General features: G+C 36.7%; 1 protein-coding gene across 1 annotated transcript in view; it reads right to left on the bottom strand.

Annotated features, from left to right (window-relative positions):
* Positions 1–19148, bottom strand: part of PEX3 (peroxisomal biogenesis factor 3) — a 32720-nt gene extending 13572 nt beyond the window's left edge. The window contains exons 1-7 of the mRNA XM_002912630.4: positions 18860–19148; positions 11383–11514; positions 6683–6764; positions 2188–2231; positions 647–771; positions 292–358; positions 130–184 (exon numbers count right to left, since the gene is read on the bottom strand). Of these exons, the coding sequence (XP_002912676.3) occupies positions 130–184; positions 292–358; positions 647–771; positions 2188–2231; positions 6683–6764; positions 11383–11514; positions 18860–18932 (578 nt within the window). The 5' untranslated portion in view covers positions 18933–19148. The remainder of the gene's footprint in view (positions 1–129; positions 185–291; positions 359–646; positions 772–2187; positions 2232–6682; positions 6765–11382; positions 11515–18859) is intronic.
* Between the last annotated feature and the right edge of the window lie 29 nt (positions 19149–19177).

The raw sequence follows: 19177 nt of genomic DNA, 5'->3' as shown, positions 1-19177 counted from the left end.
TTTGTATAAGGTTACAAAGAATTTCACAAATTATCATTTGTTAAATCACCAGCTTCACTAGAACAATTCTAATTTTTCTTTTATTCACCAGAATCAGGAAGTCAGAGAAGACAAAGCAAAACGCCTTACCTTCCTAAAATCTTCTGCACAGCTTGTTTAATGACTGTGATCAATTCTGTCAGGCCTGTTAAAGGAAAAACAAACATAAAAGACTTGTTCACTTTTTGAATTCCTCAATAATAACAATGAACAAATTAAAATTAGTTTCCAGGTCACAAATAAGAATCTTACCATCTCCCAGGAGGTGCTGAATACTTGATAAATATTGCTGTTGAACATCTGGGGGAGCAAGAACTGTCTGTACAAAATAGAAATAAGGTTAAATTATCTAATATTATTAGTAAATAAATAATATTTTCAGTATAACTTGAACTGATATTTTTCAGGACCTGAAATGATAGGAAAAATAATATTCTTTAACATAACAGAAAGTCTAGTTTCAAAATATGAAAAACAATGCTGGAAGTTTACAATCGTGTGAAATATAAAGATATTTATTTTACAGAAATTATCAGGATAAGTAATATTCAGTTAAATTCAGTTAAATCTTGAAAAAGCAATATCTATGTAAGTCTATGAAACTTACAGTGCCATTTTTGCCAACTGCTGCGTTATCCAGGTAAATATATCCACCAATTATGTTTAACTGGACTCGCAAAAGAACCACCAGCATACAAGTACTGTATACTGCTACGATACTTCTTGTGAAACCTTCACAGAGAGAAGAAAACCATTTGGTACTGTTATTAAAACAAATATGTAAAATCACAAACTATCCCTATGGTTATTATTTTTTTTACAAGATGACTTTAAAAAATACATTTGTAACTGTTTCAAGTACAAAAATATATCAATTCAAAATATTCATAGTCTGATTCCTTATAACTTGTTTAATGTAAATTAGGTATGATCTCTTAACTGACATAACCAATAAAAGCAATAACCAGTATATTGAGCAAAGGGTTATATATTATTAGCTTAGAAAGGAGAACACAAAAGGACTGAGAAACACTGAGATCTGCAGCCTCAGAACTCTGAGCTGTCCAGGAAGCTAGCTGAGAGTTAAGAATAGAGGGCTGAGCATGGAAGAACTCCAGCTTGTAATGGCAGGTAAAGGAGGCTGAGCCCATTTAAGGGCTAGAGAAAGGTACAGATGGGGGACACCCAGAGACTAGGTTTCACAGCAGCCTGGGACAGAGTGTTCAAAACAGAGGAGAAAGCAAAGGTGCTGAATGTTGCCAAGAGGTCTAGGAGGAGGGGCGCCTGGGTGGCGAAGTCATTAGGCATCTGCCTTCGGCTCAGGGCGTGATCCCAGCATTCTGGGATCGAGCCCCACATTGGGCTCCCTGTTCCACTGGGAGCCTGCTTCTTCCTCTCCCACTCCCCCTGCTTGTGTTCCCTCTCTCGCTGGCTGTCTCTCTCTGTCAAATAAATAAATAAAATCTTAAAAAAAAAAAAAAAGAGGTCTAGGAGGAGGAAAATGTCCAGTGGATTTAGTAACACAGAAGTCACTACTGGTGCTTGTGAGATATGTTTGGGTGGAGACACAGAAGTAGGAGCCAGGCTATAGGGTGTCAAGGAATGAGTGGGAGGGAAGAAAAGGGAATGTAGAAGTCTTTGGTATTATATAAGGGGTGGCTGAAATACAGGGTACTATAAAGGTTTAATTTATTTTTAAATAGGCAAAGCTTAAGCATGATTTAGTTGCTAAGGGTCAGATGAATGGATGGGAAAATGTAGGAATAGTTGGTAGTATGAAGTTCTCAGACCTGTGTGTATACTCTACACTGTATACTATCCCCTCCCTGTCTCCTCGTGCACTCTTTCTCTCTTTCAAAAAAAAAAAGAAAAAAGCATAATATTGCATACATCAGTACCCAGTGTAGGCATATGTGGTCTAGGATAGGTTTACATATCATAACAATAACAAGAGTAATATTACCACCACCACTAATATTTCCTGAATACTTTCTAGGACCAGATATTGATCAACTTGCTTTTTGAGAATTATTTAATGTAGACAACAACTTTATGAGGTAAAAAAGAGTCATCCCCACAATGGAGTATAAAAATTTCCCTTTATAAATATTTCAAAGATGTGCTGTCACATAAAGTAGGTAGACTTACTTATTATCTTCAGGTCCTCCCATATTTCCAACTTGTTTGAAGGCCTAAAGAAGAAAATATGAGAATAGTAATGATCTATTAGAAATCTAATAGAAAACTTAGAACTTTATATCTTTATAATTAATTATATTTTATTACAGGATAATTATAGGAATTATAGAAAACAAAAGCCCACAAAATATAGTACATATAGTAAAAAACCATTGTAATTTCAGTAACGAAAGATAACAACCATTTTCGCAGGGTGCCTGAGTGGCTCAAAGTCTCTGCTTAAAGCCCAGGTCATGATCTCAGGGTCCTGGGATAGAGCCCGGCATGGGGCTCCCTGCTCAGAGGGGAGTCTGCTTATCCCTCTCCCTCTGCCTTTTCCCCCTGTTCATGCTTGCTCTCTCTGCCTCTCTCTCTCAAATAAATAAATAGAATCTTAAAAAAAAAAACAAAAAACTAACCATTTTCACTTGTGTATTGGTATGTATCCTTCTGGTTTTTATCCTTCCTCTGAGCATGTGTGTATATATGTTGTAAAATATATATATGTATATATATATAGTAAAATCATACAGGAAAATCAAGAAAAATGTTTATTTCTTTCCTTCATTTACTGTTTCACAAATAATGAAACATGTCTTCAAAGAGAAATAATAAAAGTATTTTTTGTTTTAAAGTATTGTTACAAACATAAGGATTTAAATATATAAATATATATTTGATGTTTGATGTTTCAGCTCACTGTAGTTATTATTCTTATTGTGTTCAAATTGCCCATTTTTGACCATTGGGGGTACTACTCAGATTGGTTCCTGAATCCTTCTGACATTACCCTATTAGTCTTTGATAGCTTTCTTGCTTACTGACAAGAGAAGTTGTCCTGGGTTCATCTTTTTTTTTTTTTTTTTTTTAAGATGTATTTATTTATTTTAGAGAGAGAGTATACAAGGGGGGAGGAGGAAGGGGCAGAAGGAGAGGGAAAGAAAGGATCTCAAGCAGATACCCCATTGAGCGTAAAAAAGGACCCCTGAGATCACCACCTGAGTCAAAATCAAGACTTGGACACGTAACCAACTGAGCCACCCAGTGTCCCGTGGGTTCATCTTGTTCAATTCTTGCTACAGACCTGAAATCACCCTTTCTGCAAGAGTCCTGCTTCCAGGGCACCTGGGTGGCTCATTGGTTAAGCATCTGCCTTCCGCTCAGGTCATGATCCCAGGGTCCTGGGATTGAGTCCCGCATGGGGCTCCTTGCTCAGTGGGGAGCCTGCTTCTCCTTCTGCCTGCAGCTCCCCCTGCTTGTGCTCGTGCTCTCTCTCTCTGACAAGTAAATTAATAAAATCTTAAAAAAAAAAAAAAGAGTCCTGCTTCCTTGTAGCAGAAAACGGCTATCTGTAACTGCAATCTCTGATTAAGGATATTAATTGCTACTAGATAGGTCACTGTTGCTAAGCCCTTTTGGTAGACTAAGCTAGTAACTGTGTGTGTTAAAACTACAGGGTTTTAAATTTCATCTCCTTGATTTTACATCTATATTCCTTTTTGCCCACACTAGCAATCAGTGAAACCAATGTAATTACTAATTTGCTTCATCCTTCCCTCTATGAACAACAGTCTCAGAATAGCAATAGCAATATTGAAGAGTTTTAAGGATTTTGCACCTGGCATAGTTTCTATCTTTGTGATTATAACAGCAACTACACATTTAGTTTGATTTATTTTACCATCTCTTTTTAGACATTGCTTTGTAAACGCCAAATATAGTTTTATAAATACGTAAAACATTTACATGGTTCCAAAGTCAAATTTACACGGTTCCAAAGTCAAATTTACACAGCACAGTATATTAAAAGAAGTCTGTTCGTATTCCTTTATTCTCTCCCTTCTTCATAGGTGGGACTATTAAAAATTTTTACTTTAACTTACCACTGTTTTGCCTTTTATAAGCAAATATGTATATATATTCATATCTGCCCTCTTAGATAAATGGTAGCATACTATACACATTTTTCTTTAGCTTTAAAGTATATATATATATATATAACAATATATCCTGGAGATCATTGCATGGAAATACACAGATAATAGCCATGTTTTTTTTTTTTGTTTTTTTTTGTTTTTTAAAACCATGGCATAGTGCTCCACTGTGTGGATATACCATGTAGATGGAATTCAGTGCTTTTTAAACCATCTACGTGGAAGGACCAATTTTATGCTTCTTTCTTATTTCCAATCTGTCACAGACTGATACTTTTGGAAAATACAATAAAAATAATCAGAAGGAAAATGAAAGAAAAATCCACAAAGATATACATACTACAAACCCATATTCTTTATTATTTAGACATAAATTTAATTTCAATAAAAAGTTGAGTTTCCACTACAATTGTGGGATATTACTAGCTTATCTTTCTTTGCCACTGAACTGACTCTAGATTTCAGTTATCTCCTTCCTAGATGACACAGATTCAAGAGTATGACGTAAATCCTGCAAGGTACTTAAATCCTAGAGGCCTTATTTAAACATGCTTTGTAAGGGCTCAAGTCCCTCTTTATGCGAATATTTTTCAAATGGACATTTTTACCCCAAACTACAAACAGTAATTTTCTATCAAAAGAAAGGCAAGAGAAAAATAACACTGAGATACTTAAAAACGAATGAGTGAATAAGGAATAATAAATTCAGGAATTTAAGAAATTTTGTGTACTAAGAAAAGAGGAATGACACCTCTTCTTGAAAGCTGTCCAGGGTTATCCATCAAAATAAATCCCTTTCTTCTTTAGCCTCCCACATTTTCTGCCCACATTTTGCTTTCACTTTTTACCACAGACTAAACACAATATGTCTTGAATTATGATAATTTATGTCATATACTCCCTTCTTTGGGCGACAAAGTCTTAAAGGGAAAGAGATCTTATCTTAATTATCTTAAATCCTCCAAAACATAGGCAACACAGGGCCTTGCAGGAAACAGTCACCAAGAGGGAAGACTGCTACTGTATTTATTTTATCTGTTATTATGTTGCTTTTACAGAAGTGCTATTCACTTACTTCATTTGTCTTACCTCCCTAGAAAGACTAAAACTTAAGGCAATTAAAACCTATTTCTGTTCTTTATCCACTTCTTATGTACGTATTTTTTTTTTTTTAAGATTTATTTATTTGAGACAGAGAGAGTGGGGGGAGGGGCATAGAGAGAGGGAGAGAAGCTAACTCCCTGCTGAGCTTGGAGCCACATGCAGGGCTCGATCTCACCACCCGGAGATCATGACCTGAGCCAAAATCAAGAGTTGGACACTCAACCGACTGAACCACACAGGTGCCCCATGTACATATTTTTTACCCTCTACTTCTGTATCTATAGGTGGTAATTAAGCATTTATTCGCCCAAGAGAAATCTGCTTATATGTTTCTTATGTATATAATTATATGAACTAATTTATAAACTAAACTTTATAACTATTAAGTGGTGAAAATGCATCACCCTCTACAAATGATAAAATTTGTATTACTAGCATTATACTTTAATCACATTAAAAAATCCCAAGTAAACAAATCAGTTATTATTTTGGGAGGTATTCTCTGAATATAGAAAATGCTTTTAAAGAAATTTTCTAGCTTGTTATTTAACCTGAGTAATAAATTCCTCTCTGCAAAATACAGATGATAATATCTGCCTCACAAGGATATCGTGAAAATGAAATGGAAGCATGTATATAAAGTATCTAGTACTGGGCTCAGCACAGAGAGACCCCTCCCAGAAATAGTACTTCCTTCTCCCTGGCTATTGGAAGGTAATTACAAGGAAAGTGAATATTTCAGTAAGGTCACAATGATTAAAATTTATTTAGTGAAACCATTTCCTTTCATCTTGTTCATTAAAATAAGAAGCCATTTCCTTCTGGAAGTCTCAATGAACACAGCATCACACTAAATTACAAAATCCCAACACACGCTGTACTCCATATATAAAGTGCTATGTGTAAAAGTGCTTTGTGCTCAGTGAACTGTCATGGTAAGGTAAATTATCATTATTGTACGCTCATGTTATATTTGCACTTCATTTCGTTAACAATATAAAATGTAAGTTTATATGCCTTACTCAAAATGTTCACACGTTTTACCTATTATAACGTAAACTCTTTAAGAAGCACAATGTTTAACATAACTTAGCTTCACAACATCTGGTTCAGAAACACATTCCATAAGCACTCAATAATTAAATTTCTGAGTAAGTGATATAAGATCTATTTATATCAAAACAGAACACACATAAATATTGTTGACCTAAATACTTTGTGCACCAAGGTGGAGCAAAAATACATAGACAAAATAGAATGAATTCAGCAACAGAGTCACTAAATATTTTTTTCTAAATCAGTCTCTATATTACAAGCATCAATTAGAAAGAAAAATAAGGAAACAAAGACGTTTGAAAAATATTTCAGTTCATTCTATAAGTTTAAGTGCCCTCTATAAGCAAAAAATGATGTTAACTTGCATTTACCTGCTTTTTAGCAGAGCGGTTAGGCTCTCAGAATTGAGTTGTTGCATTAAGGCCTCTCTCAGTGTCGGAAGCATAGACAGCACTGTAATGCAAACAGAAAATAAAAAAGATCGCAAGTGATATGACTGCCTTCACTGAGAAATACACATTGTTTTAGGCTATATGACTGGACTAGCATCTAGCAAGGGTTGGGAGGGAATGTCAGGGCTAAACTTTTCAAATTGTTATTACTAAGAATAACAAAAACTGAGTTTATGCTAATAAATCATTTATTGCTTATGTTAAGTGAACAGAATTATATATACACTATGATCACAGCAATGTAAACAAGTACACGTACAAGAAAGAATGGGAAGAATTATTCTGAGATGTTAATGGTAGTCTCTGGATGATGATGAATACCAATAATTATCTTTTTTTCTCCTCTTTTCCGTACTCTCCAAATTTTTTTGCAATGAATTTTTTTCTGATATAATAAAATGATCAAAAACATTTTTATCTTTATACTTTTTGTTTCATATTTTATTTCTATTTTTAGAAAAGTTTATTAAATATCACAAAGCAATAAGCACTTATTGAAACCTAGACAAAAGTGCATCAGGCTGGGAATTAAGAACCGCTGAGTTGTACTTTTGGTTTTGCCAATGGTTACTGCCTGTAACTCCCAGAACAACATGGTGCTCTACGGAAAAATAGATTGCATGTAATTTATAGAAGTTACTTTATTTACGGCTCCTGCATGGTATAAGAAATGTTGGAGAAATGCACATATAACAATTTAAAATGAGCTTCTAACACTAAATAAGTATGATAACAAAACGAAAAAAGATCAAGAGAGCATAAATACCACATTCTAAAAGGGACAAACTTCAGTGTATAGTTTTTATCTCTTGACTAGGTAAGACATTAATTATAAAAATATTATTTTTTCTACAGGACATTTAGCTTTTAGCCTACTCTAGCATCGATTTCAGTGCTGCACTATGCAGCTTCAGTGCATTTCCTCAAGCTGTATGATTAAATCATGTAAGTCATTTAGATTATTAACTAAAATCATAGCTCAGAGCCAATGTAAAAGGTAGCTTATCTCTTAGTGTATTTTGTATACATACCTAGCCCAAATGTGGTATGTTAGCCCACCAAGAAAAATTAAGGCTAGAGTCTTACATTCAGAAATTAGTAAGGAGTTAGTAAGGAACTAATTTAAAGATTATGTGGTAAAACAACATGATCTGAGAGGAGTACTCTTCAACAATTCTTCTGAGAGATAAGAGCTTTTTACTTTTCCTTTCAGCCTATTCACCAAAGACAAGTCAATTATTTTCTTCCAGGCATTTTTTTTCAAACACTGAACAAATATATTTCTGTATCTAGTTGAATACAGCATTCATGTTTTCCTTTAGCCATCTGGTCTCCATGATAAACACCCCCCAGTCCAACCACAAATCACAAGACAACCCTTCACCAGCTATGAAATCTGTGAGAACCTGAGCAAGTTATTTAACCTCTCAGTGCCTCTATTTTCTCTGTAAACGGAGGATAACACTGGATCTACCTTGTAAAATTGTTGTATGGATTAACTGAGACATGTAAAGCATTTAGAATATCTGCACATAAGAATGCTCAGTAAGTGTCAGCCCTTATTATCATCCTTATTTGGCCTCTCTGACACATAGTTTTTATCTTCTTCTTTTTTTTAAGATCTATTTATTTGAGAAAGAGAGAGAGAAAGCATGAGTGGGAGGGGCAGAGGGAGAGAGAGAATCTCAAGTTGACTCTGCAATGAGATGGAGCCCTACCCAGGGCTGGATCTTATGACCCTGAGGTTATGACCTGAGCTGAAACCAAGCGTTGGATGTTTAACTGACTGTGCCACTCAGGAACCCCTCCAGTTTGTATCTTAACATATGAGAGGCAGAAATGAACCTCTACTCTGACTACTCCAGAGCATGATGCAACTACCTTTGATCTGAATCCCAGATTTTATTATTGTAGTCTAAGATTAAATTAGTACTTCTAGAAGTCATATCAAAATGTTTATAACCAGCTAATGCTCAACTAGAACTCCCACCCCTTACTTATATATCCTGCTTGCAAGCAAGCTTAGATAATTATGTATCTGTACAACTGACTTTTAATGCAGAACAATTTGTTTATCCCAGCCTAGCACTGTGTCATGTAAAAATTTAATAAGCGTCTCTCCTGAATCTTTAGTAAAATCATGAAGAAGACAGTCACTGGGCAGAACACAGAAGCATTTTACTCAGTGGTATCTTTCAAGTTGGGGCCAACTTTTTGGGTAAAAAAACGAGCTCTATTTACCTAAAACTACTAAATTTTTCTAGTATATCCATTGCATCTTATTCAAAAGGATAGGAATTTAAGCATATGATTTATAACCCCATTATCAATGCATACCAGAAAGCTAATCTGCAAAGTTTTCCAGTACACTTATATTTGGCTCCTACCATATTTTATTTTTAATTACCTATCTGCAGCCATTTATTCACCTGAGGGTTGTGATGGTCATGGAAATGTGCCACCAAATCTGCTAGGAGAAGCATGGTTAGCTGGCAGCCCTAGCTGCCATCCCTCTGGATCCATTACTATGTCTGCACCACTCCCAGCCAATAAGAGTGGTCTGTGGTGAGACTAACACAGGTCCATTCCAGGGAACTTTGACTTAAGGACTCTCAACTGGCCTGTGAAAACTTTCTTGAAACTGTGCTGCAGGCTGAGACTCTTCTTAAAATCTTTCCTTCTCCCTTTCCATTCATATGTAAGACCTGCACTATGGTCTAAAGGCTTTCTTTGCCTCCTTCTGCTCCCTCCCCTTTGTTCTTTGCAGGTGTTCCCCCAACATACCTCTTGTACATCTAATCCCATCTTAGCATCTCTTTCCCAGGGAACCCAGACAGACACAGGGGTCCATGTCAAATTGAGATGTATTATCAGACTCTAGACTACCTTTTTCTATTTTCTAAAAATTTGAGTAATAACCAGGAATGGACTGTCCTTATTTTCTAAAAATTCATTAAAATGTCCTTGGTAGCTTCATTGAATGCTGAATGTCAATTTAAAGAATTAGGTAATTTTTTTTTTTTTAAGTGGGCTCTACATCCAGCATGGAGCCCAATGTAGGGCTTGAACTCATGACCCTGAGATGAGCTAAGATCAAAAGTTGGATGCTTAACTGACTGAGCCACTCAGGCACCCCAAGAATTATGTAATTTTTAAAAAGTTATCATTTACTGAGTATTTATTATGCAACAAGCACTTTATATGCATTATTTCCTCACATTCTACAAAACATTTATGAAGTAGATTTTTTTTTACGTTTATTTTTTTAAAAAGATTTTACTTATTTATTTGACAGAGAGAGACAGCCAGCGAGAGAGGGAACACAAGCAGGGGGAGTGGGAGAGGAAGAAGCAGGCTCCCAGCAGAGCAGGGAGCCAGACGTGGGGCTCGATCCTGGGATCAGGCCCTGAGCCGAAGGCAGACGCTTAATGACTAAGCCACCCAGGCGCCCCTGAAGTGGGTTTTATGATGATGATTTTATAGAAGAGAGAACTGAGATTTAGATTTGCCCAAAGATACAGGGATACTACAAGGAAAACCTGGGAACTGAATTCACTGTTTTTAACAAAATTTTTATTTTATTTAAATTCAATTAATTAACATATGGTGTATTATTAGTTTCAGAGGTAGAGTGATTTTGTTGAGGCAGCTGATTTTGTTATGGCATTCTCCCAGCAGATTTCTGCTCTGGAGGTTAAATTATTACCATTAATTCATGTTGATTAGTGTACACTACTGTGCTACACTCATGGGTCTGTAGTTGCCGACTGTAAATTTAACACACTTAGGAATATTTACTACAGCTATTAGGCCTAATGAAATCGGCCTATCCTTGTAACCTTTCTTCCTACTACCCTTCCATTGTTCATTCCGCTCTAGCTACACAGCCCTTTTGCTATTTCTTGAAAGTGTCAAGCCTGTTCCCACCAAAGGCATTTTGCAGGGCTCCCTCCATTCAATCATTCAGTTCTCTTCAAATGTCATCTCCTCAAAGAGGCCTGACTCTCCTGACTGCCATTTTTTTTTTTTTNTAAAGATTTTATTTATTTATTTGACAGAGATAGAGACAGCCAGCGAGAGAGGGAACACAAGCAGGGGGAGTGGGAGAGGAAGAAGCAGGCTCACAGCAGAGGAGCCTGATGTGAGGCTCGATCCCATAACGCCGGGATCACGCCCTGAGCCGAAGCTGACTGCCATTTCTTAAAGAACATCCCCACCGCTCACACAGCTTTATTCTCCTTATAGCAGCCATCAGTGCCTGAAGTTATCTGTACGTTTTTTTTTATCATTTGTTACTCTCATTAGCATATATATTCTAAAGGTCAGGGATTTTTTTTTTTTTATCATTCAACTTCTGTTTCCCCAGCACTGGGTACCCAAGTATTTGCTGAATGAATAAATAAAATGAATGAACAAGCATTTACTGTATATTATATATTGATTTATAATGATTTTAAAAATCAACATTTAATGATGTATTTCAGTTAAATCATATAAATCCTTCCTAGATTTGTCATTCTTCTTTTGCCTTTTCCTCTAGCTTTGGTCCTGGAGGTATGCAAATTAATATAAATCATCAAGTAACTTTATAAACGTATAAATGTTTCTCTTTGCCTTACCTGTCATATTGCAAGTCCTCTGGTTACTTTCAAAATGATACTGTCGTCGTGCTTGAGCAATGTACTCTGCAGCTTCTCTTTCTTGTATTTCTCTGATTTTCTTCTGTCCGTATTTTCCCAGGATATATACTCCTGAAATTATTTTTTAAAACAAGCAACTATGTTAATCTAGTTAATTAGAGTATTAAAAATTTCAAACAGTATTTTTAACCTGCTTCATCCAAATATAAGGTTTATATCAAAGAAAAGTTAAAAACACAACTTTAAAAAATCTAAATTAAAGACTTACGTAGGAATTGTGACCTCAATAGAAGGAAAAGGAGATTGGCATTTTAACAGCCAATGATGGGTACATAAAGCTAGGTCTGAAGAAACCAGAAAGGAATTAATTGTACAAAGTCTGGCAATGCCTTTAATAGTGAACTAGAGATATTCTAAGTGTCCAACACTAAGGGATTATTTAAATAAATTATTGTCTATCCAAACAATAATCTTATGAAATCTTATGTGGCTGTTAAAAACTACATTGCTAAATTGGCTAACAAGTCAAGGAAATATCCATATATATTGTTAGGTTATAAAATAAGATCTGGATGTTTCCCTTTTTAACAGAAGTAGATACACAGAAAAAAACAGATGGGTTTTAACATAAAATAAACTATAACCATTGTTGAATAGTCGGATAGCAGCTGATCTTTTTCTTCTATTTGCTTCTTTACATCTTCTATATTTTCTTCAGTCAACATATAATACTTTTTTAAAATGTAAGATAAAATTTTTATTTGTTTACTTATTTAAAGATAAAATTTTTTTTTTTAAAGATTTTATTTATTTATGTGACAGAGATAGATACAGCCAGCGAGAGAGGGAACACAAGCAGGGGGAGTGGGAGAGGAAGAAGCAGGCTCATAGCAGAGGAGCCTGATGTGGGGCTCGATCCCATAACACCGGGATCACGCCCTGAGCCGAAGGCAGACGCTTAACCGCTGTGCCACCCAGGCGCCCCTAAAGATAAAATTTTTAAAAGAAAGACTACAAGAACGGTAGGTGGTCAGGCAGACATCAAGAACTAGTACTTTCAGTGGAAAAGGGAGAGGGAAGAAGGTACAGAAATTTCTAAATTATAACACCACAGCATAAAAATATAGGTGGGGTCCTGAGGCCTATAATTTTGTTGAACACATTACAGCATAGACAGATAATATAAATGTGCACATTTTGGTCTATGCCCCAGGGGCAGTCAGTTGTCCTAACTGGGAATGTGAATACTCCAGAGTGGTTGGTTAGCATTTGACAAAAAGCCACACTCCAAGGTTTAAGTACTTCAACTAACTTTTATCTAGCATAATGAATATCAGAAATGGATTTTCATAGATTAAATTAGTGGCATTTAAGATACTGGACTAGGGGTGCCTCTTAACCAGATACTGGATTAGCCACAATGTTTTAGTAATACTCATTTGAGCAAGAATATATGAATCTAGCAAGTGCTTTATCCTTAGGAATGACCGCCTTGAATCCTCAGCTGCTGATTAGGATTCTTAGTCAAAGGAGATAACCAAATTGCCAGTAGAATCCTCCAAATGGAATACCGTTGCATCTCCTTCAGGTAAATCTTTTTCTTTTCTTTTCTTTTTCTTTCTTTTCTTTTCTTATCTTTTTCTTTTTTTTTTCTTTCTCTCCTTCTTTCTCTTTCTTTCTTTCTTTCTTTCTTTCTTTCTTTCTTTCTTTCTTTTTTTTCTCTTTCTTCTTTTTGAGAGAGACAGACAGAAGTGGGGGGAGAGGCAGAGGAAGAAAGCAAATCCCAAGGGCTTGACCTCAGGACCCTGAGATCATGACCCGAGCCAAAATCAAGAGTCCGACACTTAACCTAACTGAATGAGCCACCCAGATGCCCCATCTTCAGGCAAATCTTTTATGCAAGGTTTTGTTGCAGCACTGAAAGAGGATATTGGGACTTCAATAAGCTTATAAAACAAGTGATGATACTGTTTAATTTATACTGGCTAATAGGATGTTTTTATGTGTGCCAGCATGTGCTCCATTATAACCTGGCAACAAATTTATAAGGGAGTAACTAATCCTCACCTATCTCCAACGGCTTGTGGCCCTCAGTATCTATCAAAAAGAACCTAAGAACTGTGCAGGACCTAAACAATTTGTTTAGTCTGTCTGTCCCAAGTGGGGAGGAGACAGCCCTGTAGGAACTGCAAAGCAAACACACATCCTGAAATATTTTCACTAATATAAGCATTATAGATGACCTGATAACATATTATATATTCTTAAAAATAATAGTTCAGTAAAAGGTATGTCCTGCAAATAATTAGACAGAAATAAACTACGACTGCTGCTATGTTTGTATTCAAATACATGTATTATGATCATGCTTAAAGAGTAAACGAAATTTACATAACTGGCTTCATAGCTATCTTTCTTGTAATCCATCCTCAATAAACTGATGACAGTGCCATAACACCAACAGAATGAAGAAATTGACTTATATTTCACAAAGTAACTCTTTGATAGGCAACTCTTAGGTAACAACTACTTCTCAAAATGAATTGCTTGTATTTTATTTGCACAATAGATTGCTTAAACTTACGTGTAAAATGACTGTCATTTCTCAACTAATAATAACGTAAGGTGAAACACTGCAATGATGACATTTGTGTATCTAAGAATTTTCTGGAATAACAATAAATGACTGGTGTATGTGTTTTCTGGGAGAAAAGGTATACTGCTTACTTACATTAGATTCTCAACAGTGTCTGATAAAAATTTTTCAGTAACTACTGTATTTGTGTTGTATATTATAAATAAAGCTAAAAGAAAATGAATTATTATGGGTTGAACTGTGTCATACACGCCCCTCCCCCATTCATATGCTGAAGTCTCCCTAATTCAGAATGTTACCTTATTTGGAGATAGGGTCTTTTTTTTTTTCTTTTTTGATGTAGTGTTCCATGATTCATTGTTTGCTTAAAACACCCAGTGCTCCATGCAATATGTGCCCTTTAATGCCCATCACCAGCCTATCCCAATCCCCCCCCCCGAAGCCCTCAGTTTCCCAGAGTCCATAGTCTCTGTGGTTCATTCCTCCTTTTGTTTAACCCCCTTCATTCTTCCCTTCCTTCTCCTACCGGATTTCCCTGCTATTTCTTATGTTCCATAAATGAGTGAAACCATATAATTGTCTTTCTCTGCTTGACTTATTTTACTTAGCATAATCTCCAGTCCCGTCTATGTTGCTGCAAATGTTGGGTAATCGTTCTTTCTGATGGCTGAGTAATATTCCATTGTATATATGGACCACATCTTTATCCATTCGCCTGCTGAAGGGCATCTTGGCTCCTTCCACAATTTAGCTATTGTGGACAATGCTGCTATGAACATTGGGGTGCATATGCCCCTTCTCTTCACTACGTCTGTATCTTTGGGGTAAATACCCAGTAGTGCAATTGCTGGATCATAGGGTAACTCTATTTTTAACTTTTTGAGGGACCTCCACACTGTTTTCCACAGTGGCTGTACCAACTTGCATTCCCACCAACAGTGTAAAAGGGTACCCCTTTCTCCACATCCGGAGCCACGGTTTTTATAGAGGTAATCAAGTTAAAAGGAGGTCATTAGGTCATTAGGGTGGGCTCTAATCCAACATGACTGGTATTCTGGTAAGAGGCAATCTGGACACAGACAGATGTAGGAGGAAGATGATGTAAAGACACGGAGGAGATAACCATCTACAAACTGAGGAGAGGGGCCTACTTTAGATCCTTCTCTTACAGCCCTCAGAAGGAACAAATCCTGCCAACACACTGATCTTGGATTTCTGGACTCCCAGAACAATGAGACAATACATTTCTGCTGCTTAAGCCATTCAGTTTGTAGTACTTCGTTATGGAAACACTAGCAAACTAATACATCAAATTAGGCTAAAATCCCACAACCCATTATTTTTTTTGACTTAGACTGAAGTAAGTTACTATACAAAATTAAATTTAGCCAAGCCCTCATTCCTAAAATTAATAAATTCTAATTTTTTTCTTCCCTAGGAAAATAAGTACGAAGGCAGAGCATTCATTAGCTAAATATGGGATTCAGGATCATCTACGTGCTCGGCTGGCGCCTGAATCTGACCTGAAGACAAGAGATATTGATGGTTGTGGCACCATCTAGGTAGGTAACTTTGAGCAAGCCTCTTCCACTCTCTACATCTAATCTTTTTCATCCATAAAATAAAAGGCTGAGATTATAAGGTGCTTTAAAATTTCTTCTGTAGCTCTGACTTTATTTATGAATAATGGAAACAATCACTAAATACCTCAAAAAATGGGGATGCCTGGGTGGCTCAGACTGTTAAATGTCCAACTCTTGGTTTCAGCTCAGGTCATGATCTCAGGGTTTTAAGATCAAGCCCTGCGTTGGTCTGCATATTCAGCTCAGACTCGGCTTGAGATTCTCTCTCCCACTCTCTTCCGCTCTCTGTCCCCACCCTTGAGCTATCTAAAAACAAAAAACAAAAACAATCCTCCCCCTGCCCCCCCGCAAATCAATGTAAAATGTTTTGGGGTTCCCTTTCAGAACATTGTCGGTAAAGCAAAATATCTTCTAGTCTTTCCACATTATAAATTCAGTTTTTCCAAACTATCTTTTAGTTGTCTTCCTTTCTTGGATGAAAATCCCTGCAATACAACTATTTTACTAGACTATTACTAGGTTAATAATTTCAATAAGAGTTTGAAACCATCCCCCCTCAGCTATCTTATTGCTTTGTATTTTAATTATTTGTGGACTTGTTATGATCAGAATGTTTGTGTCCCCCCAAAATTCACATGTTGAAATCCTAATGCCTGATGATATTAGGAGGTGAGGTCTTTGGGAGGTGCTTAAGTCACGAGAGTGGAGCCTTCATGAATGGGATTAGTGTTCTTATAAAAGGGACTTCAGAGAGACCCTACCCTTTTTGCCATGTGATGATACAAAAAGTCTGCAACCCGGAAGCAGACTCTCACCTAACTTTGCTGGCACACTGATCCAGCCTCTAGAATTGAGAGAAATAAATTTCTGTTGTTTACAGTCACCCAGTCTGTGGTATTTTACTGCAGCAGCCCTAGTGGACTAAGACACTTGTTTTTCATTCCTGTCAGACCATAAAGTCCATGAAGGCAGAACGGTATAGTGTGCAAAGAGAAAGTGCTTCAGAATCTAACACACCTGGTTTGAATTCTAGTTTCCTTATTATTAACTCTGAGATCCTCAGCAAGTTTGTTCAATTCTTAGGACTCTAGTACTCACATTTTTGAATATAAATAACAGTAACTACTCTTGTTGTCCAGCCCACTGAATAGAAGAGGTTAGCACAGTGCCCGTTGGGCACCCAATAAATGGTAGCTATTACTATTAAAAATCTGTAACTCTTGTATTTCCAATCATATTACCTTAAACACTATAGGCACTGGATAAATGTCTTAGATTAACTGAAATGTAACATGTTATAGTAAGATATAAAACACTAGAATTATTTTCTCTTTCTGTCCCTCGGAATTTTTTTTCCTTTCTTATTTCTCTTAATCTGTAATTATAAAGCCCTCAAAAGATTTTTGAAAAAATCTGTAACTATGTCTTAAGTATACTTTTTGCTTTGCCTACGATTATCTCTAATCTACCATTAAGTTGTTACATAAATGTGAAGGGATATGATATTCTGAGATTGCTAAAGAGAGATTATTTTCCTTCCTTCAGTAGAGGCAAAAAATATTTTATTTATACTTCTTCCATCATATGTATATCTTTAACTACTACAAATAAAATGGACTTAGTAGTCTTAGCATAACTGAAATATATAGATAGACCCCGAATTATACAAATTTTTACTTTATGATGATGCAAAAGTATTAAACATTCAGTAGAATCTATACTTTAAATTTTGATCTTTTGCTGGGCTAGCAAATACGCACTACAATACTTTTGTGATGCTGGGCAGTGGCAGTGAGCCCCAGCTCCCAGTCAGCCACGAAATCACTGAGAGTAAACAACTCTTACAATGATTCTGTAATCATTCAACCATTCTGTTTTTCACTTTCAGTACAGTATTCAATAGATTACAGGAGATACTAACACTATAACAAAAACTGTGTTAGATGATTTTGCCCAACTGTAGGCTACAGTAAGTGTTTCTAGCACATTTTAGGTAGGCTAGGCTAAGCTCTGATGTTTGGTAGGTTAGCTAACATTAAATGTACTTTTGACTTATGATATTTTCAACTGACTATACGTTTACTGGGTCGTAACCCCATTGCAAGTTGAGGGAGATCTGTACATTAGCTGCCAGTGGCTGAAGATACTGGAAAATTTATTTGTAAAGGATTTCTCGAAGAAGGCTGTAAAAAGTCACATAAAAATGTACTGATTTGTGAAAGCTATCAGAGATGAGGAAGACTCGCCTTATCTCATCAATAAGCTGATCTCAAATTTTCCAGAATCAACAGATCTGAGTTACTGATGCCAAAAGTATTGTTAATTTCAAACTGTTTGGGGGCAATAGAATATAATCTAATAGTAAGAGAAAAGCAACCAAATTCTTTAGAAAACTTCTGTTCTTGTTTTTTAAGTACTTCTGTAACCAAAACACGTAGTTAGTGATAATATTTCTCAAAAAAAAAATGCTAAAAATTCCCTCTTAACATTCCTACATTTCCTTCTATCTCACAAAGCTTTTCATTCTCTCCTTCAAATCCCTGCATATTATGACATGACCACCATACGAGGCAAAGGCTCTCAAGATTATCCTGTTTCTAAATGTCTTCTCAGCCTCAGCTGACTCAGTTATGTCAGCCAGACAGATGGGCATTGATCTTAACCTTGAAGATCCTGAGGAAGATTACACAACATCTTCCAAACACCTTCTTACTGCATAATTTGTATTCTAAAGGAGCAGAAACAGAACTAAAATACTGATTTGTGTTTCTTTGTCTAGTGTGTATCTTCCAGTCCTTTAGTCTACCTGTGTGCTGTTTTAAAAAAATCAAATAAACTTTAAACAACACTGGAACTGCAGGCTTTAGGTTCTCCTAGAATAATAAAAAACTTCTGAGAAGGATGAAAGCCAAATAAATTAGCGAGAGTGCCAACACAAACGATGGATCTCAAAGGAAAACAACAACTTAAAAATACGTGTTAAGAGAATGGCATCTTGAAACAGAAACTTAATTGTGGCGGCTTCTCCCAAGGTCCGTGAGAAGAAAGGATAGGAGAGAAAGAGAGTAGGCGGCAGTGTCAGGACAAAAGACACAATTACACAACTGCAGAGGTGTGAAGAACCTTAGAGGTTTGTCACCCTGCACCCCGGCCGACGGATGAACGAGTCTCCTCTACATATCCGGGACCATGATCGCTCGGCCTCTATTTTAGAAAACAGTCACCTCTCTTCCTCCCCTTGCTCCCAAAGTCCCTTTCGGAGAACGCTGTCACCCACCTCCGAGGACTGTGCCCAGGAAGATGCATTTCTTTTTATGACGTTTTAGAAAATTCCACATAGATCTCAGCATCTTCAGGCCCTGAAGGTAAGGGCTGCCTAGGGGCGCGGGGTGAGGTGGGCAGTTCGCCAGGAAACCGTTTCCTCGTCGCTTGGCCCAAACGGCCAGCCAGGACCGCAGTCGTCCCGCGGGCGCTCTCCAGAAATCACAAACGCGACTTTCCGCAGAGACTGTCACCGGGGCGGGAAGGGGGCGTGGACTACAGCGGAGCAGCTGCGCTTTCTGCGGTCCGTCCAGAATTCGCTCCCGAGTGCATC

The sequence above is a fragment of the Ailuropoda melanoleuca genome, chromosome 10 (assembly GCF_002007445.2).
Source record: "Ailuropoda melanoleuca isolate Jingjing chromosome 10, ASM200744v2, whole genome shotgun sequence".
Classification (NCBI taxonomy): Eukaryota; Metazoa; Chordata; class Mammalia; order Carnivora; family Ursidae; genus Ailuropoda; species Ailuropoda melanoleuca.
The sequence above is the reverse complement of the archived record's forward strand: the minus strand, read 5'-3'. Positions and strand labels throughout refer to the sequence as shown.